Genomic DNA, 22,910 nt, shown 5'->3' on the forward strand with positions numbered 1-22,910 from the left:
AGTTGGAGCTAGCATGTTTCATTGAGCGCGCGATGTGTACAAAACAAACGTCGTCCTTAAACACACGAACACACACAGTGCGAAGTACACGGAGCGCGCACCATGAGAATATATGAGAATGAAGAAGAAAAAGAAGAAGAAGTCGAGAATGGAGAAAGAAGCAGAAGAAAAAAAACAGCACACGACAAACACAAATGGACGAACGGGAACCAAACCGAACACTGAATTGGTTTGCCAGCGTGAGAGTGAGTGAGCTGGAGAGAGAGCGAGAGCGAGAGAGGGAGCGAATCGAAGCATGGAACATTGAGCGTAAAACATGCAAACGGAACATTGGGAATAAAACACGGAGGCGAAAAATGATTATGGATAGTGAAGAGACACACGAAGCGCACCATCAGTTTGTGTGTGGAAGTCGAACGAGAGACAGAACGAGTGCGAGAGTTTTTTTTTTTGAATGAGAGTGTGGTGAGCGGAAAACTCACTGAGCCACCAGGTTGTTGTTGTGTTTTTGTTCTTTTTCGTTGGTTCGTTTTGAAACACTGTGTGCACGGATAGAAAAAAAAACCAAGAAGAAGTAGAAGGGAAAAAAAGTAATTCTCTCTTCTTTATACTCACATCGCTTCGTGTGTCTGTGTGTATGTTATACCTTTAATCTAGGTAAGTGCTCACTAACAATAAGTTCATTCTGAAGTACGTGCGACCATCTAAATCGCTCGCTCGCCTGCTCGCTCTCTCCGAGGAAGAGACGAAACATGACAAAAGTTTGAAGAGAAAAAAATAATCCAATACTGACTGGATTCTATTATCTTTCTACTATTCTACTATACGCGCGATTCGACCAGTGCAAAAGTGCAAACGAAAACGGTGTGTGTGCTTTTTGGGGTGCTCACAAAAACAAGACACCATTTCACGGGAAAACAACACAAACCAACAACTTTTGACAACAAATTTTTACGTTGTTTGTTTTCGTTTTTAGCTTTTTTCATTCGTTTTGAACTGTTGTCGTGTGGTGGTATACAGTTTTCTGTTTCCTACGAAAATGAAGTGGAATGAATTCACTTTCCTTTTCTCGTACATGTCAGTGTGATGATTATAACGGACGTATTCAATTCGGTTGCTTTCAATTAAATTATTGGTTTTAAAAGACACACCAAGGATGATGAAAGCGTGTCAAAAACGACGATAGTCAAACATAAAACGGATTATACGTGCTTGAATTGGCTTGTGTGTGTGTGTGTGTGGACTTTTTTATTTCACTTTCCACATCATCTTCTTTAGAAAAATTCAAAGACCCTGTTGACATTCCATGAGAAACGACGACGTTTTCTTCTATTGTTGTGTGCTTGATGTGTGTGCATTTGACCAACGTTTATGGAATTGTTGACCAAGTTTTTTTGCATCAAGTGGATAGTGTGCAGCACTTTGGACTCTGTTTGATTTTCGATTGTGTTCCGCGTGATTGTTATTCCGTAGTGTGTGCGATTATTCAGACTGTGTACGATTTACTTGGCTTTTTTTCGAAATCAAACCGACACTCTTTTTTTTTCGTTGAACAGTGAAACCCAACACTTTTTTTCGACATCTCAACACGCCGTGAGTATCAATTTGATAGTTTTACTATCAATCGAACCATTTTGGGCAAATCATCCACTCTCGCTCGAAACACAAGAGACAAATACCATCAGTTGTCAGGCAAAATATCGTTAAAAATCATTGGTTTTTGAGTGAATTACGGGGAAAATCATTGATTTTCATTTTAAATATCATAAAATTCATCGAATTTGGCACAAAATTTATCATGTGAAAAGAAAAATCACTAAATTTCATGCAAAATATAAAAGAAATCTCACTTTTCCACACAATCTAAAGCAAAACTCATTATTTTTTACTCCAAATACTTGATGATTCTTCAGAATGCTCATCACAAAATTGATAAAAAAGAACAATTTCTTGACTTCTGACAACAAAATGCGAGCAAACAAGTAAAACGAGTTTTGCCTTCATCACAATTGGAAATCGTGCGCGACTTGCTCATTTCTTTCTCAATCCCCTTAATCGTTGTAAACTTCCTTCGCTCGTTCTCATACACACACGAATTTCACGCCAAAAATAGCCCAAACATACACAAAAACGAGAACACTAAATGATTACTCGTTTCCGAGCTGTCAACAACTCTTGTTATTTTTAGCGATTTCTCTTTCTGTCTTGACGTTCCCCGTTCCCTCATCTTACTCGCGCGCTAAGCATTTGATTTAGTCTCATAAAATTTGCAATTGCTAACAAACAGACGAGGCAACAGCAGCAATAACAACGACGATGACGAGAAGAAAAACGTAAAATTTCATTTGCATGCAGAAAAAACGAACAAAAATTCAATGGGATTTCACGGAGAATAGAGCAGAAGCTTTTGACATGCATCCATTTATCAAAATCGTAGATGCCATAGCATCTAGAACAGTGAAAAAGTTGGGAAGAAAAAGCGCGACAAAAAAATTCGCCCCGAAAGAGAAACGAGCGAGCAAACGAAAGGAGGAAGAGCTTTTGAATTAAATTTAACGTGACCCAGTCTTAGCAGGAGCATTTCTTTCTGTATCAAAAATGAATCGAACGAGCAGAACAAAGGAACTAGAGAAAGAAAGGACACAGAGAGAGAGACAGAGAAGAATAAACGCGGCCACAAAGTAAATAAGTTGTTCTTTAGATAAATTATTTACGTGTGTGTCCATTTAATTCGGTTTTGTTTGTTTGGCATTTCGCTTTAAATTCCCACAAGGGTGTCCCCGTCTCGGGTTCTCTCTCTCTTTCTCTTCGTTGCCGCGCGCAAATTTCAACGAGCCAGCCAACGACCGAACCGAATGAAAGAGACACACAAAAAAAGTCAAGGGGTTTCACTCAAACTCGAAGGCCGAAGATTTTACTGAATAGCTGGAAATATAACCATTTTATGTGTAAACTATAGATATTGCTTCTTTTTATGTATAATGTGGGATATCTAAGAATTTTTTGAATCTGAAAATTCTGGAAGTGGATTTTGGTGGATCCTCAGGATTGTTCAAAACTGCTCCTGGTTCTAGAAGTGGATCCTTGGGATGGACCAGGGCATCGTCAAACCCAGTCTAATCCATCCTGAAGATTCACCAAAACCCACTTCCAGAACATATTTTTCAAGGTGAATGTTGAAATATTTTGAAATAATGTGGATTTTGGTGAATCCCTGGGAATGTGAGAGAAAAGAGAGAAATATTGAAATTTTAGATGAATTTTTGGGTTGCGTGCAACCCCTAAAAAAAAGCTCTTTGACATTATGTTTCTTTATTATTTTATCATAAAAAAATGTCCGGATAAGAAGAAAAAACCGAAATACACAAAACAGAGAAAAATTCCAAAACACAACGCAAGGCATAAAAAATTTCTTTTGATTAAATAAATTAATTCGGTTGTTCGTTCGAGACACAACTAAAAAAAAAACGAAATAATAATAAAAAAGCAGCAGCACACACCGAGAGAGAATAAACAAATAATGTATTTTCGTGCATCAATGCACGTTCGCGGGGTTCGTACAGTCGCTGTGTGTGTGTGTGTGTGCTTGTGTCGTGTGTTTGGCAGGTGAAAAATCGACATTCTATTTTTGGCTACGTGTATATATATACTCTTAATTGTTCGGCTTGGAATCTCGTGTAAGCACGTGAAAGCCTAAGCAATTTCTTAATCACCATTGAACAATATAAAATCACGGCAACAATTAAATTTCGAAACAATTATGCGAAGGGAGTTGAAATTGCGTGCAATTTACTTAAAGTAAAGACGGGAGCAAAAAAAACCGCGCTCATTTGATTTGGGGTGGTTTTTGGCAGCGGCGTCGTCGTCGGCGGCCGTGGTTGTGGTGGTGGTGGAGCGCAATTACCGTGTGGAATGCGAGTATGCGAATCGTTTACTGCTTATGATTCAATGTTTTGATATTGTTTCAGAAAATAATTGCGTGACCTTTTGCCGAAAAATTTCGCTTCAGATCGCATCTATTGATAGGCCACCCTTTGTATGGCCAATCAAAATGGAATCTCCACGCTCTATATCAATCCCAAACACACACACATACACAGCGACGAAGGCGAGGTGAAGGAAAGGGAAATGGGGCCGAGAGAGAGAGAGGGGGTGCGAAAAGAAAGAAGAATTAGGTAGAACGAACCGAACACATGGTTAAGGTGGAATTTAACAACATACTCGCTGTGTTTCTTTTGTGAAAACACACAGAACTTTAGATTGCATGCGATTCATATCAAAGCACTGTTTTTACCTATTTTGAACAAAACAAGAATATATGTATGCGGTGCTGCGAATATGCGTTCGGGGGAACCGGAATTCGAATATGATTTTGCGCTTCCTCGAAATTCTAAATGGCATGAAAACACATTGAACCACACTAGAATGACACGGAATGGAATTTGAATTATAGTTCGTTATTATTTTATGTCTATTTTTGGAGGGCGAATGAAAGCGAACGCACAACTAGGCAGCTAGGGGATACTAACACGGCAAAATGTATCGAATTTTTAGTATTTTGAACAATTTTCGGGATTTTTTGTTTAATTTCACGTGGATTTGAGATATAGTGAATTGCTAATTTCGTTGTAGTGAAGAAAATGGTGTAATTCTTGTCATAGTTATTCCATCAACTTTCGCCAGTCTTGCTTTAACCGTTGTACCAAGTTGTTGACAATGGAAATTGTTATCTCAAGATTCGTCAAGAAAATTGTCACCTATCGTACGGTTTACTTAGCGACATTGAACGAAAACCGAACCAAAAAACCAAAATCAACATTGGAATCTAACATCGGTGCTAATTTGAATATTATATTCGGAACTTTGATTCATTTTTACATTCAAAAGTGATTTGTTCATTCATTTAATTTTGTTCAAAAAATCCGAAACATTTGAATTCATTCTTTAAAAACCACGAAAAATGTGGTCAAAACCGATTTTGAGTTAATTCAAAATTAGAATTTCCAATATAACCGTACTCCAATCCGTGTTTACTTTCCTTTCTTATCTGAAAATATCTACGAAAAGCGGAGTTGATAGCAGTAGAATCTGCTATTCATTATTAATCGCTACGCTTTTCGTCGCCATGTGTACCTTGCTTATAACCAAAATGATATATGCGTTCCGGGCAGGAACTTCTTGCTAATTTTTCCCAAACTACCGCATTTCGTTCTTTCACTCGCGTCTCTCACCCTAGCCGAATAAAAATAACCACGAAAATAAAAGAGAGTTAGAAACGCGATTGCGATCCATTCTTATGACAGTCGTGCGAGTCTTTCTCCATTGATTCTCCAAGATATGAATTAAACCCAAAGCGTAAATTATTCATTAAGTTTGTCGGTCTGTCTCTTGATGTGTTCCCCTGCTCACGTTCTGTCTCTCTCTCTCTCTCGTTCTCTTTCGTTCGCAATAAAAAAAATGAACCGCTCGCATATCGAATCCAAATCAATTACTTTACCGACTTAATTATTTTTTTATTTAACCCTTCTTCCAAAAAAAAAAAACGGCACACACAGCCGACAATACACACAGACGGTATACAAAAGGGCACAACCGCTTGCCCATTAAATATTCATGGAGCAAGAAGAGTCGAGCCACCGAGCAGAGAGCAGCCTGAGTCAGCTGTGTGGAAAGACGCACTGAATATACTAAATATTATGGTGGTGCCTTTCCAAATTACTGTTATTTCTACATTACTGACTGACAAATGCATGAATCGATATCAATTGTTTTTAGTCTCTTTCGCTCTCTCACATTCTTTCGCTGGTTCTCATTCTCTCCTGCTGTCGTTGTTGCACTCTCAGTCCCTTTGTTTGTGTCTCTTTCCTCGGGTATTTTTCATCTTCATTTTATTCTCGGATGAGTTTGTGCAAAGTTCAATGCAACTAAAGTCAAAATCAAACAATGACCACGTTTTTGTGGGGCGGCCAGTTGAGTGATAGATTGAAAGAGACCAGAGTAAGAAGGGAATGGAAAATGACGAAATTCTCTAGCCCCATATCAAATCGCTAATGAAATTGGCATGGCAGCAACCGCACCAAAGTGCGGGGCTTTCACCGATATATTCCGATGAAAATCGAACCTACTGAAACACTGGACCTCACCGAATGAAATAAAGACGGAGCGAGAGAGAGAGAGAGAGAGAGAGAAAGAGTGAATGGGAATGTAAGAGTGAGTGAATGCGTCGCATTTTGTGGTATTACTAGAATATTTGCCTTCATTTTCTCTCTGTCGTTTGTATTTGTTGACATTTGACTTTTGATGTATTTCATTTTGTGCGCGATTTTTTTTTGTTCATTCCGTCTGTTTTTGTGTTGTTCGTTTTGTTCATGGTGCTTTTAGCCGTGCTGCTATATAGCTGCAGAACAAAAGCCAATTCGTTTAGCGAAAGAATGGGCTTTAGAGAGAACAAAAGCTAGAAATTCGAGCTGTTTCTAGTGAACACTTTTCTTGCTGAAGGTTTTTGTGCTGATTAAGCACTTTTGCACATACCGCAGCACATTTTCGAGCCAGCAGAGTTTGAGGCAAGGCCGAGCAGTATTGTTTCTACTGCTGCTGCTGTTGTTGGCTGCTTTGCCACAAAGCTCGTAACATAGTTGCAAACAATAATTAAGCCCAAAGAATTTTCGACATTTTGGCTCTATGTTGTTCAAGCTTAAAACCGCGCGCTGCACCAACTTTAGCACAAACTTCTCTTCTTTTTCTTCTTTTTTTCTCATTCTCTCTGTTTCGCACACATTTTTTTTGTTGATTCATTGAACCTTTTGCATTCATTCATTCGTTCCATTCCGTTCCGTTCATTCAATCCCCAGAGGGACATACACGCAAGCACAGGTGAATAGTGCTGCAATGGCTCGGTATTTTTGTGCCAAATTGCGTACAAATTGGCCAATCCGCTCCAGAAAAAAAGAAACAAAACAGACACAAACACGTACGCACACTTTCATGCATGGACAAATAAAAGTTTGGCTCGGTCGGTTGGTCGGTCGACCAACCATCATTCTCGTTTCTCGAAAATGTAAACAATGTTTATTTTGACAGTTGAAAAATGAATTAAATGGCCGTTTAGGCGAAATTATGATATATGACCACGGTTGAAAAATGCGGAGCGTGTTTGTATGTGCATGTCTGAACGTGGCTGCATGCGAATTAAAAGCATTTGCATTCGATTTGACAGACATGGTAGCTAGCATGAGCAACGCGGTAGCCCAGATCATATGCAAACAACAATAATGAAACGATGTGCGATGCAGAGCCAAAGCCAAACGAACAATACCGAAAAAACAAAAGAGATGAAACCGAACGAGTGAACGGGAGTGAGAGAGATGGAGAAAAAGCATTTTATTAAGCATTTGCAAAGCTTACGCAAATGAAAAATGCGACATGTTTAGCCACTTAATTCACAGTCGATGAGAAATAGCAACGCCGCATTGTATATCGTTCGGACAATTTGTGTGTCTCTGTCTATTCCTATTCCTATTTCTATTTCTCTCTCACTCTTCCTCGCTCGTTCTCTCCCTCCCTCCCTCTTCCTTCCTTCGCTGAATGCGTTTCACTCATTTCTTGTCTCTATGTAAAACATGTATATATTGGCCTCAGCCATAATGATATTTATTTTCTGTGGCCGAAATCATTAAGGGCATAAAGCAAATATGTACTTCATAAATGCACATGCGCATTCGATGTCAAATGACCACTGGCAAATGTAGAATATCCGACAACAACAACACCAGCAGTAGCAGCAGCACCAGTACAAATTATTTGTTGACATAGAATGAAATTTTTTGTTATTATTTCTCATTTTTATGGTCATATTTTTCTGTGTCCTCTGTTGCGCGTTGTTATGCGTTTTGTGACCAGTCAAACGATAATCACTTGAAATGAGAGAGAGAGAGCAACAGCAACGAACAATAATAATAACGAAACAACAAAAAAATGAAGCAAATTATATTAAATTATATTGCGATTCTTTCAAGCGCGCGCACTGATGAGTAAAAAATTGCGACGAGAGCTCTCTTTATCTCGCAGCAGTGAACGCAGAAAAAAAATTACTTCGAAAAGTATATTATCATGTGGTCGAGCTTGCTCTCAACTTAATACGATTTAAATGAGCGCGAAAAAAAAATTCGTCGTGCACGCAAATGGGATCCAATACCGCATATTCCCACGATCATAAATCGCTCGTAAAGTGCTTCGTACATATTCAAAAAGTAAATATTTTCCAATTTGCCCCATATATACATATAATTTCGACCGTTTTTTTTTCTTCTTCTTGCCCCGTCTTGGTTGCTAAAATCATTTCCGCTTCTGTAATAACGTTTGAGTTGAACTCTTTTTTAATATCGCATTGAGAGATAGGGAGATCGAGTTTATTTCGGATTGCACCCTATAAATGGGACAATTGATTTTCATACCCTTTTTTGTTGACAACAACAACATCAACGATGACAACGACCCCGCGAAAAAGTTTACCGCATTTCTTTCCGCGTTTTTTGTGTTGTTTTTTTTATCGACGACTTGTTGGTTGTTTGAAGATGCTTCTGAGGTGTGATGCCAAAACATTGTGAAAATCAATTAAAAATTGCGGTCCATTTTTCTTCTTTGCATTTTGATTCTCTTCCATTGTTTGTTTTCGGCTGAGTTAGAGATGTAGTGAGGGAGAGAGAGAGAGAGAGAGAGAGAGATTGTTGCCTTAGGCATTATTTTGATAACCACCATAAAGATAATATTCCGTTTTTCAAACAATCCCTCAGCCGACGTCGGCCTTAAATTTGGCACAAACAATTTTCTTTTCTTTTTCACACACATACATTCCCTCTCCTTCTCTCTGTCTCATCTCTGCCCCATTAAACTGACTTGAATTGCTAAGCGACCGATGATTCCATTTTTCGCTTTTTTTTTCTATCGCTCGATCCATTTTATCGGTCGTTACGCATATTTGAAACGAGCTCATTCCACACACTTAAGATAGGTCCTCGATTCTTAAAAAAAAACATCGATACCGGACCAAAACAAAACGATAGCAAAAAACATATTCGAAAACCACAACAAAACAAGAGCAAAAGCGAAAAAAAGAACACGAACAATGCAGAGACCGAAATATGAGCAGAATGACAGAAAACGGATTTGTTTTCCATATGGAATTTTGAAAGTTTTCACATCAACTTCAATCTGGTAAACTTCACCCACCCCTTGGTCTCTGAAGCTAAATCTCATTTAAGTTTCATAAGGGACGGAATACGTGTGCATATTTATTCACAATCACAGCGTCACCAGATCTGTGTTTTTATTTTGGGGGCTGGTGAGAGACAACGGACGGGGTTATGTGTATGTGAGTTTTGAGTGAATGGATTATGTGCGCTCCTTCAAGACATTTCTCGCTCTAAATTCCACACGAAAATGTTCACCGTCCTCCAGGGCAATACAGAAAGAGAGAGGATGGGAGTGGGAGACGACAAAGATGAAGCTTGCCTCCGAGAACGAGACAGTAATGGCACACAATTCCAATTCCCTGGTCTTTATTTGTGTGTCTTGTCGTTTCGACGAAAAACCGTGATTTAAAATGAAGAAGAAAAACACACACACCAACAACAACAAATCAGTACCGATTTTCTTCTCTCTCGTTGACATTCATCTCGGTTACTTCATGCTCTTCGTCTCTCAATTTTGTGCGATTTCGATGTGCATCTTCTGTTCATTCCATGAATAAAACAAGCCAAATTTTGATTTCAAGGCGAAGGAATGGGACGGAATGAGAGGGAAAAGGGAAAAAGAGAGAAAGACAGGGAGATAGATAGATAGAGAGAGAAAGAAGAAAAAAAAACTGGAGAGAAGAAGAAGAAGAAGAAGAAGAAGAAGAAGAAGAAGAAGAAGAAGAAGAAGAAGAAGAAGAAGAAGAAGAAGAGAAGGAGACTTACTTCTTGTGAAGAAAAAATCCGCTGCAAAGAGACAGGGAAATGAAGACATAAGACAACGGGAGCATGGGGAAAAAAGCACTCTCGTCGCATCGATAGAATGAAGAAAGAAATCGGTCGACGAAACAAGAATAAATTCATCAAGGTACATACCTTTATGCATATAAAAATGTTGAATGTGCAAAGTGATGCGATTCGTACTTGTTTTTTTTTTCGTGTGTGCAAATGTTCATGCAGATAACGAGCGTCGTTTGAAATGCGTCACTCTGTGCAAAATGGCACGGAAACACAGTTTCTCTTTCTATTTCTGTCCCTGTTACTCTCATTCTTTTTCAATCATTTTCTCTACCTCTCTATCTACCTATCTCTCTACCTTTCTTGCCCATTGCCTCCCCTGTTCTTGCTATCTCCTGCAAGCTTCGTTGCATTACACGAAGTATCGCAAAAAAACCTACACAAAGTGAACGATTTCAATCAAACTTGTAATGATTATACAATAGCCTCTCCACAAACACACACACACACACACCGAAAAAAGCAGCATCCGAGAGAAGCGAGAGAAACAGAAGGGAATGCGTCCCCAGCGAAAACAGCAATATGAAAAATTAATTGCCAAAATAAATGAAAGTCATAAAAAGAATTTAATTTTTATTGCGTGTAGTGATAAGTTGTTGTTTTTCTCTCTTTCGCTCGTTTCCCTTTGTTTTGCGGCCAGCGTTTTCAATTTCACGCTTTTTTTTTTTCTCACTCGACAAATATTAACGTAGCAGCAGCGGCAGCAGCAGCAGCGAAAAAAAAGTCCATTTACACCTTAATATTTTCATACCGCACTGTTGCTAATGAATGAGAAATATGAAACGGAGACGAAGACGGAGCAAAAACGACGTATAATACAATAGTTAAATATGTGCCGTTGAAATGGGAATTGGAAATGAACGAAAACGATGTGCCCGAAAAAAAAGAACGATTCTCTTTTGCTCGGTGTGTCTTGCTTACTCTCTGGCTGACTCTCATTCGCTCTGCTCTCGCTCGAACACTGAGCGTGTGTCCTCTATTTGCGCAAAAAAAAAACAACACACACACCGTACACAATTAGTATTCAATTTACGGGAAATTGCTTGGCACATCATTTGCTTCGAGAGTGAGTGCGAGAGGCCACTACGATGGAAACAATAAATACCCGAACACACACACACACACACCGGCCCCATGATACACAGCAGACAGAGAGGCAAAATATGCACACACAAAATTACACACTTTTTGATTACTTATTATTATATATATTTGGAACGTAGAGAAACGGGACGGGCGGTGCGCTCGGTGTTTTGGCGATAGAAAATATTGTTATGCAATACATGGATATCAAAGATAGAACATTACACAAACAAGCGCTGCGCTCATTTTCATCACTAGTTTATACACATTTTTGTGTGTTTTCATTTTTTTGCTATATTTTTTTTCGTTCATTCGTTCGTTCGTTCGCTTTTATCTCTTCACATTCTCGGTATCTCCGATATCATTTGCATCGTGCCGTGCAAAGTGTTATTCTTATTCTTTTTCTCATATTATTTATTTTTTTCATCGTCGTCGTCGTTGTTGCTGTTGTTCGTTCGTTCTGTCGTTTGCTGTGTGTATGGGTTCCCGAGTGCGTTTTGCATATTTGAAATGTCTTTGATCATATATTGTTTCACGTTGATAGCAACTTTTTTCTCTGCTATTCTTCTATCTTGTGTCTTGTGAATCGTTCGCCAGCGACAAAGTGTATTATTTTTTTTCTGTTATTATTTTCATTTCGCTATCCTCATCGTGTTGACACTGCTCTTCGTGCAGTTCTCCATTGTCGTCCAATTTTCTACGTTGAGTTTTCTCGTCGTCGTCGCATTTAAATTTAATTCATTTCTTTGAACTTCAATAAGCTATTATCGGATTATAAATTTTTTGTGTGTATATTTCATTTCCTAGTGCCTAGTATCGTATCTCTCTCGTTCTTTCGCCGCCACTGCCGCCATCAAGTTAAGTCAAACGAGCGCGCGCGATTGTTTTATTTTTCGCTCTCTCTCTCTCTCTCTCGCTCTGCGTAAGATTTTTAAAGAAATTGCCGTTCCAAAAATAATTCAATTAGTTTTTCCACACAGAGCCGTGAAAAACGAATAGACAATTTTCGAGCAGCGTTTTTCCTGTTTTTGTGTGACAACGACGATGGCGGTGAGCGTGCGGGCGTACGAGAAAGAGAGGAGGAGATAAAAGAGCGAGAAAATGTCATTTGGCTCATATTTTTGAGCGACGATTCCGAACGTAATCAAGTTTTCTCATGATACTAGACATCTGTTCTGATAGCATCCGTCGCTGTTGATGCTGCCGTACGCTCGCGCTCTCTCAAAAATACACACACACACACACATACAAAAACTTTTGCATATCGTGGACTCGAGCGTACGCTTACTCAATACGTGCGCGCACTCACTCGCTCTCGCTACAGCTATCATACTCATCACAAACTCTCGAAAATAGTTGCGCGATTTTAGACGCTTCATACAATTCAATTAATTACTTCTCGCGAACAAATTACGGGATGGAAAAATTTCGTATCAAACTTAAGTAGTTTTGTTTGAGAAGGGCTGCAAATTTCATTCCGTTGAACCAATTTTTTTCTTTCTTTCTCTTTCGACAGGGAAATTGTCCAAAAGTGATGAAAAAGTGAAAATCCGAGGGCTATCATCATATTCGAACGGTGCATGGACATAGAATTTGGCTGAAATTAAAGGATCGAAGTTAGATGACATGCAATTTGTGTGAAAAACAATTGGAGGAAATAAATTGTTTGCAAACAAGAAACCAAGGAACGCGAAAACGACGGTTTGAAAAAAAAAAGGAAGACAATGATGTGTGCATTGCATTCCGTTATTCAGTAAATAACCGATCTACCAACAGTGCGCACCTATAGCACCATTGAGTGTGTGTGTATATGACGAGCGTCTTGTTAACGGTGTGATCTCGTTAGCAATTGGCAAAAGTGAAATTTGTTTGAGTGAAGAACAGTGAATTTGAGAAAAAAAAACGGCGAAAAACAGTTACAGTGACCGTGAAATTGTTGTGTACTTTGGAAATAGAGATAAAATAAACAAAGTCAATTGTATTTGAGTTGATGTTTTATAAGTAAAAAAAGAAAAGAAACGAAGAGTTAAAGAGATTCGACGACGAAAAAGAGACAAATACAACGTAAGAAAGAGAAAAAAAGAAAGAAAAAAATAATAAGAGTTGCTAATTTTGTGTGTGAGTGCACACGAAAAAAAAAACGAATCTCCGATTGGTGTCTGTGTGTTGGTGTGAGAATTTGAAGAAGTAGGCGAAGCGAAAAGCCGACGAATTTTATTGGTACAAAATGGGTTGTGAACTAGGCAAATTGGCGGCGAGCACAAAATCAGATGTGAATGCGACTAGCCCGAGTGAACCACCACCGCCATCAGCACCGGATCCACGCTTACCGCTCACCGCCCGCCAAAAGTACACAATGATGGCATCGTGGAAAGGCATCAGTCGTGCAATGCAACCGACCGGAATTAATATGTTCATTAAGTAAGTATATAGAATAAAATCCCTCCAATGAACCTCTCTCTCTCTCTCTCTCTCTTGATCGCTTGTCGTGTTTTTTTACACCTCTTTCGTCGCATGTGGAAAACAAACATATCCACCTCCGCATCCCACCATCACCTCACCCAATCCTGAGACCATTTTCTTTTTCCATAATTTTCATCACCTAATTGAATTAAGTCACTCTCTTTTTTATCATTCAATCTGTGGGTTATCAAACATAAATTTGCATAAGTGGGTCAACGTTACAACACCTTGAATATATTATATCAACAACAAATTGATGCAAAAAGCTCTCTGCTCGATGCGTTGTCGTCTTCTTCGATGGTTATGCTGTAGCACAACCAAATTACCTTCATCAAATGTGATTTAGTTCATGCAATAGAATCAGAATTTCATATTTAGCATTTTTGTGCAATATTGCGGAAATTCCATGAATCTTTTTTTTTCGCTATCTCACTCACTCTCTCTTTCTCTCTCTTTCTCATTCTAACTCTTTCTCTGACCCACTCTCTCTCACCCACTCACGCACACACCAGGCTGTTCGAAGAACACGGCGAACTATTGCTGCTATTCAATAAGTTTCGAGAGCTAAAAACCAAAGAGCAACAAGCATCATCCGAAGAATTGGGCGAACATGCAAATAAAGTCATGGAGACGTTAGACGAAGGCATTCGCAGTCTTGACGAGCTTGACACCTTCTTTGACTATCTGCATCAAGTGGGCGCATCACATACCCGCATTCCCGAATTCAAAGCCGAGTACTTTTGGGTAAGTGTGAAACAGTTTCTTGTTTCGTTTTTTTTTTTTTTAATGTAAACAGGTGAAAAACACATAAACAGGCGGCGAAAAATGTGCTGTTTCTGAACACTGGAATGAAACAGTGTCTAGGGGCGAGACACGAATTCTATTAGAGTCTAGTTACACTCAATTTTATATATTTTTTGCTTTATGTCCTCTAATTTCTCTAGTTTTGGTGCAAAAGTGCTAATATTGTGCTATTATTTCTAGTAAAATCGCTTGCAGATCATATTACACTGTCAATAAAACGCTTATGGAAGACCTAACGGGACTATTTTGTAAACAATAAACAATATGTCCATAAGCGTTAACATTGGCAAACCAAACTCACTAATTTCTTCTATTTTTCCTATTATCGTTGAATAATGTTTTAATTTTACTCATTTAAGTTTCGTGTCTCTCCCTTAGAACAGTGTTTATTTCATTCCATGGAATAAAGGCAATAATATAATTTTCGTGGCATTTTGAACTAGTTGAATAAAATGCATTTGGCACTTCTGAGTTTCCTGTACTTTTTTTGATTGTTATTGTTCGTGGAATCAAAAATTGAAACAAAAGCTTTCAAACGTCACATTTCGAGCGCTTTGCATTTCAAATTTACATCATATTGAGTTGTGTGCATCTTTTTTTTTTACTTTTGCTACTTGCATCCTCAGTTTTCAATAATCTGTTTCGAATTCTTCAGTTCTTCTATTTTTCAGTCTTTCATCCTGTTTCTGTTCTTCATCCAAAACATTTCGAGTCTTCAGTTGTGTATCTTCAATTTCGAATCATGTGCAAGTCTTGTTCATGTGTTTTAAATTCTTAGTTTTTAAAAACTTGAATATTGTCTTCCAAATTTTGAGTGCTTTGAATTTCGAATGTCAAGCTCTGATTCTCGAGTTCCGAATCTAAATTGCTGAAATTCTCTCGTTCTGCATCTCAAGCTTTGAATTTCTTGCTTTGAATCTTAAGTTCTTATTTTTGAGAATCAAATTTTCATGACTTTCGAATTCCTGCTACACTTTTAAGTGTGTTAAAATGTTGAGTCACACAAATCTCAAGCCTCCTCCAATTCTCAAGTCTCTCAATGCTCAAGTGGGCAAAAGGAATTTGTTGAGTTGATCAAGTTGAATAATAATAAATTTTCATCGAAATTAAATTACAACGTCATCATGCGCGCGTAAGATTTATTCATCTGTAAAATCTCTCATGGGAAACAGTTTTCGATAAATCATTGAAAACAATTTCCTCAATTCATGCTCGCATTCCGTAATTTTGTAATGTAATTCACACAAATGCATTTTCTTCTTTCCTCCCTTTTTCTATTCTGCCAACTGTAGAGAATCGAGAAACCATTTCTATCGGCTGTGCAAAACACACTGGGCGATCGATACACGGAGAATGTAGAAGGAATTTATAAGCTAACTATTAAATTTATTATAGAAACATTAATCACAGGGTTCGATAGTGCCAATTCAAAGAATAACACAGCTGCTGTCAATAACAATAGTAATTCCACCTCAGCAAATGCAAAATCGTGAAAATAATTCGACAAATAAGCAACAGCAAACAGCCGCCACCGCCGCAGCAGCAGCAGCAGCAGCAACAACAACAGCAACCAAAACACAACACAACACAAAAAAACGACGCTTAAACGTGTTAGTTTAAACGATGCGTGCGATTTTTTTTTTCGAGACAACATTTGTTTAAATAGAAAAGAAAAGAAAATCAGACAAAAAAGTAACAATTTCACCCCAAAAAGGCAACTGAATTAGTTTTGCACTTAAACCAAACAAAAAAAAAAATACAACCAAGTTAGAGCAGCTAAAATCGTTTTATTTTTTCTGTGTGTAAATAACCAAAGCAAAAAAAAAAACCATTTCAATTTAGATTCCAATTGCGGCGTTCGTTATAATTTTTCTGAATCGGTATGCAAGTGAGACAAAGAAGAAGAAAAAAAAACATTACAGTTTTGAATACACTTTTTCCTTAACTGTGAAAAAACAAACAAAACTTTGTGTGCGGAAAAAAGTAACAATAACGAACAAAAAAAATTACATATTAATAATATAAATGTCGTTCGCGATTAAGCGCTTTCGATGGGCGAATTTCGGTGTTGGTCATTTAAAACTTTTCCAATTTAGCAATGTGTGTGTGAAGATGAAAAAGAGAAATAAAAGAGCCAGCAGCAGCAGCAGCAACACAGAAAAAGTAATTATTTTTTTGCATTTGAATTGCATTTGCCGTTTCGAAGCTGTAACACATCCTCTACCCTACTCCTTCTAACCCTCTTTTTTCTCGAGCATCCTGAGAGCTTTTCCTGACTAAAGGCCGTTAGATCTTTTATCTTGCAGCACTTCATTTGCCAATTAGCTCAAAATCCACACATCCCACAACATAACCCAAGACACACACACACACACACACACACACTCACTTATCACGGTGAAGTGGAAAAGTGAAGAAAAGCATATCAAATGCGATATTTCATGTTTGTGTATGTCTCGCTTTAGACAGTTATATGTAACGCATAAATTTAGTATTAAGCCACACCAAATCAGATCACAGTAACAAAAATTCATCATCTGCTCACCACTGCACATGGATGATGTCCAATGTCCATGGGACAACGTTTATGGGACAATTTTCATTGGACAATGTTCATGGAACGATGTCCAGTGGATATCGTACACATGATATCTGCATGGGTGTGTGCCCACGTGGCAGAGTTCTAATAGAATGAACCGATTTCAACAGAAAATTAACAGAATTTCTATTCTTAAAGAAAAACTAAATATTTGTTTGACTTGCCAACAGAAGAGCACTATTCCTTTCGGAATAAGATAAAAAAGACTTTTCCCAATGAAAAGTTCATAGTAAAATTGCGCGATCCGGTTAAAGAAAAACGAAGAAGAATTACATTTTCATAAGTAGATTTTGTGTCGAATATTTTCAAGAAGTTGGACGGAGTCAACGGCAACAATTTCATAGTTACCAACAGTTTTGCAGTAACAACCGACATAGAAAAAAACACAAAAAGATGAGAAGAAAAAAGTTTAAAACATATTTATCATAAATCTATTTCAATGTTCAGCTACTTCGCAAGAGGTTATGCCATAAATACGTAATATTTTATTATCGTTTGTTTTAAGTATTGTTTGCAGCGAAATCAATTTCAATATGTACCTTGGAAAAAAAAAAACAGATAAAAGCCAGCCTTTTCAAATGATTGTTATTATTTTGGATGAAATAAATGGAAAAATGATGAAAAACTCAAACCATTGTATCGCAGATTTGAAAATATATACCAAAAGCATCGTTTTGAATATTGTGACAAATTGATGTTTTGCAACAACACACAAAAACCAACAACAAAATGTAAGAAATAACAAAACCGTAAAAAATATACCAAAGAACCGAATTGTGATTCAATTTTTTTTGTTGTATGAACCACAATCAAACCGCAAAATGCCATTCGATTTATATGAAAGAAAAAAAAAATATGTTAACACCACATTTTGATTGAAAAGCAGAAAACAGCTGAGATTTTTGCAAAATATTGACGGTGATTGGAGACAAGAATTCGGTTACCCATTGAAATTTAGTTCTATTTGAAACGAACTGAAAGAAGAAAGAATAACCATGAAACATGTGTTTGAATCGAACATTGATTTGGACACTTGCCGCAATTTTAACACGAAACAATGCATTTAAACAATGAATGTGACCGCAATTAATTCCAATTCTGGAGACTTTACTTTTGATATTTGATTTTACCGCGCATTTAGACCAGTTCAATGGTGTGCATTCAAATAATTGACGAAGAGAAACCAAAAGATTATTAGAAGAAACGAAAACAAAACCAAGCGATGCTGATATTTTGCCAATTCAAACCAAATAACGCTGATGCTTTGCTCGCCTCTCAATTCAAATCAATGATTTATTGAGCATAAAAAGGCAGCGCCGAAACAGTGGCGCATTTTGACAGGTGTCTGATGATGAAGTGACAACGGCATTTTCTTCGCTGCACAAGCGTCACTTTTCTTTTCGACTCGAACATGATTTGGCAAGTGAGTTTGTTCTCTTCGGTGAGAATGAAAAATGAGGAAGAAATGAAACGAAATGAGAAATCTCAACGAAAAAAAAAACTGGAGAAATCAAGCAAATGTACATGGAACATTTGGAGCAAGAATGATGTGAAAGACAATGCGAAAATAAAAATGATCGGAAAAGTGATAATTCGAGAAAGGTTTTTGTTATCATTCTTGTAAAAGAAAACATTTTCACTTTGTGATTTCGTGGAGAAACTGTTATTTCTGGTTGAAAATGAATGTTCTCTCGTCGTTAAGATCGAGGCGAAAAAAAAAACTTTCAATTAAAATAGATTTAAATGAAAGATTCGAAAGAGAAAATCGTTGGAAAAAAAGAGAAAATTGTTTCGTTTTTGCGTTTTTGCGACGAGAAATCATTCACGATGTTGTGGAAAGTGACGGAAAATCGTGGTTTTTAAAGAAAAATGTGTTTCTTTAGCGATTTAAAAGACGAGAACTCATGCTTTACTCGAGAAAAAAAAACCATTCATATTCAACGAAGAATTTAAAAACCGTTTTTCGACGCTGATTTTTTTTCTACCGTTGAATTGGGGGGGAAAAACGAAGTGCAAATACGAAGATCAGAAACCACCAAAGTTATTTACTCAATGCATATCCATTTGAAGAAAAAAAACCTCATTCAATGACTCAAGATTTATGCGAAAACTCGAGCAAAAGATTAAATCGCGAAGATTTATACGCGAACACGATGGTTTTTCCTTCTTTTTTCTTTCACAGGCCACAAACGGCAGAACGCATTAAAACAACCTTCATACAACTTGCGCTGAAATGCTTTGGATGAAAAAAAAAACCATTTGAAACGATTCAAGTGTTAAATTTTATAGAAGACCCATCGGAAATTAAGAATTCCGTAAGAAGAAAAAGCTACAAAAGATATGGTTGATTGTGCAGTGCGAGAGGGAAAACGGTGAAGAAATCGAATTTCTACCCAAGAAAAATTGAAATTTTAAATGATAGAGCAAAACTATTATGAGTAAATGTGGAACAATTTGAGCATTTCCCAAATGAAAATGCATCAAAATGTATATTACATTTTGGAATTGTTCTTTGTTATCAATTCCATTGACGTTCATCGTACAGCATGCGGGAATTTTTCAAAAGAAATTTTCGTTCTACCCAAAAATTCGCCAAGTTGCGTGCAAAACACGAATGCAAAACTTCCGAAATAATCTCAAATTCTCTCGAAAAAATCGGTTTGACATCATTTCCGTTTCATCTGTAGTTTGGATAAGGTATTTTCCAGTGCCAACATGTTTCATTGCGTCAACATTCGTTTGCATCCATTTTCGAAGCGAAATCAGCTTCAAAATCCAAATCTTCGATGAGATTGAAGCGAAACTTGTTCGAAAGAAAAATGAGCGTTAATCATCAAGAGCAGAAGATAAGACGAACAAAACGAATTACGCAACGCAATTACGTTTTTTTTTCGCTCCTCTTTTATGTTCCATCATGATGGATTAAATAATATTGAAATGAATGTAATACTACATTAGCCGTATAACTTTTCGACTGTCGAATAAAGTTGTTTGTTCTCGCATTTATCTGCAGCCGTGCATCTTGATGTGACTGGAACCGTGCATTTTTATGGCATGCCATTCAAAGACAGAAATGTTGAACAGACAAAAGCAGACAAAAAATTATTGAATCAAAACGCATGCAGAAATGTGGAGAAAAAAGAAATAGACAATGGAATAGATGTATCTGAATGCTTGTCAGTCAATTTGTTGTAATTTTTTGTTTCTTTGGCGAATGTGAGTGTTGAACACGAACATGTTTTCATGTTTCTGTTGGGTTCTGAAAATTTAGGTTAGTTTTGATGGTGATAAACTGAGAGCAAGTGAGCGAGAGAGTCTATCACAAAACGACGCACAATACCCGTTTTCGTAATAAATCCAGCTTGATTTTTGGTTGGGGTTTGATCCAAAAAAAAACGGTCTCACTCTCAAGTAGAACGAGACAGTTTCACTCTCAGTAGCCAATAGATAAGGTGCATTTTAATGGTTTCAATGCACAGAAACCGAACCAAACGGACTTTTTCACATCGCTCACATTTTGTGGGTGGAAAAGTTTGCAGAAATAGAACAAAAAAAAAAAAAAACTATAAGATGTCGTACTCCTGATGTGTAACATATTTTTAAAACAAAGAAAAAAATGGTACAATTTTTAAATACCAACACATACAATTTTAACCATTTATGCAACCAACAAGAAATAAAGCGCAAGACAAAAACCGTGAAGATATTATTGTTAAACAGTGAATAAAACACAGGAATATTAATAGACAAGTCATTTTGTGTAATGTAGTCGTTTCATGTTCGATATATCTAGATGCAAGGCAATTGATTTATCGTGTTTGACCGACGCACAAACACAAACACACACGCAAACATACACAAAACACATTGTAGCTGTAATCACATTTAAAAGAAAACAATAGCTCTACATTTTTGCATGTAGCGCGTAAAAACAAGCAACAAATGCAGAGAAACAACCGAAAAATTAAGCAAAGAAAATAACCAAAAAATGAGAAAAATGAAATAGAAGAAGACGAAGAACTTCTTCTTAAGAAGAAGAAGAAAAATGAAGTAAATGAATGGTAAACAAAATGCTCAGGAGCGTCTAGCTTAGAATTGAAATACCTTTTTAGTCTTGAAACACAAACACACACACTTATCCAAAGAAGAAGAAGAGAGAAAAAAAACGGTCCAAAATGACAGAGACATACGTTTACATCAATTTTTACTCACTATCTATATACTTATACCTTGACCATCATTTCTTAACCCCATCGATGCCCCGACCAATGTCTTTCATTTCTCCTGTTTTCTGCCGCATTCTGTCACTCTGCTGTGGATGCGAGGGAGGCGTAGAATCGTATTCCTATCGCTTTTTTTTTGTACAACTGTCTTGTAATTTACTCGTAACTGTCGAACACACAAAACACTATTTTCATCGAGACACATTTTCTACAGGCAACAAAAAAAAAACGACGGCATTCGACAACAATTTTGAATTGGTACAAAATCAAATAGCTTCAGCTGGACTGAAGCTAGAAGAATTCTGTCCTTCAATTAAAAAACAAACAAAAAATAGAAGAGAGAAAAGCAACCAATGGTTGCCAACCATACATATTTAATGGGAAAAAAATACTGAAATTTCATTTAAAAAAAAAAAAGCATCTCATGACAAAAAAAAAATGGAAACTCATTTTGAAATCAATGTGTAACACAAATCATTTATCGAAATACTATAAATAGAGTCATCGTTCGAATTAAAGAAACAAACAATATGTTATGAATTGAACAAAATTTCATGTAAATCAAATGTTGCTGATCCCCTGGCAATGATTGCATGAATTTATTTGCATGATACTGTGGGGAGCCGGCGGCAACAGAGACTCGTTCTATTTAAATTAATTAAGCGGAGATAATCGTACAAATTATGCACAACAACAACAAACAACCAAAACACACATACACACAAAAACACGTAGAACAACATGACGATTGAGAGTAGAATCCACAATTGACTTTTGAATCTGGCGCGTATATAGGAGAAGAGTCTTTTGAGTTTTGAATCAAATTGCGTTTGAAATGCAAAAGCATTTATTTTCCGTTGCATTCTACCGACACCTATTTAACTTTACGGACAGAAGCCAAAGACAGAAATAGAAACATACACACACACACACACAAATATGGAAAGCTACTTATTTATTGTAATAGCAAAATAAAAAAAAACTTAGTGAACATGAAAAGAGAAAAAAAAAGTATCGACAAAAAAACAATTGTTAAATATTTTATGTAAAATTCGTCCAAACTACAAAAGCGCAGATATTTAATGCAGAAAAAAAAACAACAACAACAACCAAAACTGTGAAACAGAGAATGAAACAAATAAAATTTGCAAACCAATTATTATTGTATTGTATTGTATTCAGTGTTATCAAAACAATAAGCACGCATATTAAATGTATATTATGGAAAAACAAACAAAGTAATTATCCTTTAAGCATTAGAAACGTAACAATTTTGAAGATGGAGAAAATAACAACTGAAACGAAATGTTGAAAATGATGATGCATTTGATTTCGTTATTTTTTGTTTATATTCAATAATTGAATTTCAATTCATGCCAGGTGGTTTTTTTTGGCCCAGATTTTGGCCTTCGTTGGTTTCTGAACCAAATTGATTTTTTCCCCCATCTAAGTTTCACCTTTTTCTTTAAATTCTATTCAAAAGTTCTATATTTTTTTAGTCAAATCTATTGATATTGAAGTGGTGAATGCAAAGCAACATCCGCACAAGGAAATAATCAAATTATGGTAATGCAGATCGATAATGCAGATTTCATCGTGCTTTTTCTTTCGTTGCCCCATTCGACCACTTCACAAATTGAATCAAAGCATTTAGACAAATACCAACACAAACACACACACACAAAAAGACACACACGAATAAATTGTTTT

The 22,910-nt window shown here is 36.9% G+C and overlaps 1 protein-coding gene across 7 annotated transcripts; it reads left to right on the top strand.

The window, feature by feature from the left end:
- Positions 1-399: 399 nt before the first annotated feature.
- On the top strand, positions 400-22,893 carry LOC129575872 (neuroglobin-like). 7 transcript variants are annotated; one of them, XM_055460020.1, is made up of 4 exons: positions 400-657; positions 12,628-13,532; positions 14,087-14,318; positions 15,671-22,893. In XM_055460020.1, exons 2-4 carry the CDS (start codon positions 13,339-13,341, stop codon positions 15,869-15,871), a joined length of 627 nt encoding a protein of 208 aa, XP_055315995.1. In that variant the 5' UTR covers positions 400-657; positions 12,628-13,338; the 3' UTR covers positions 15,872-22,893. The 7 variants fall into 7 exon arrangements, with proteins under 7 accessions (XP_055315995.1, XP_055316001.1, XP_055315997.1 ...); XM_055460026.1 differs by lacking the exon at positions 400-657 and adding an exon at positions 911-1,077; XM_055460022.1 differs by lacking the exon at positions 400-657 and adding an exon at positions 1,350-1,593.
- The last annotated feature ends 17 nt before the right edge of the window (positions 22,894-22,910 follow it).

Source organism: Sitodiplosis mosellana, unplaced genomic scaffold (assembly GCF_009176505.1).
Source record: "Sitodiplosis mosellana isolate CC-2019 unplaced genomic scaffold, AAFC_SMos_1.0 Smas_scaffold_6170, whole genome shotgun sequence".
NCBI classification, from domain to species: Eukaryota; Metazoa; Arthropoda; class Insecta; order Diptera; family Cecidomyiidae; genus Sitodiplosis; species Sitodiplosis mosellana.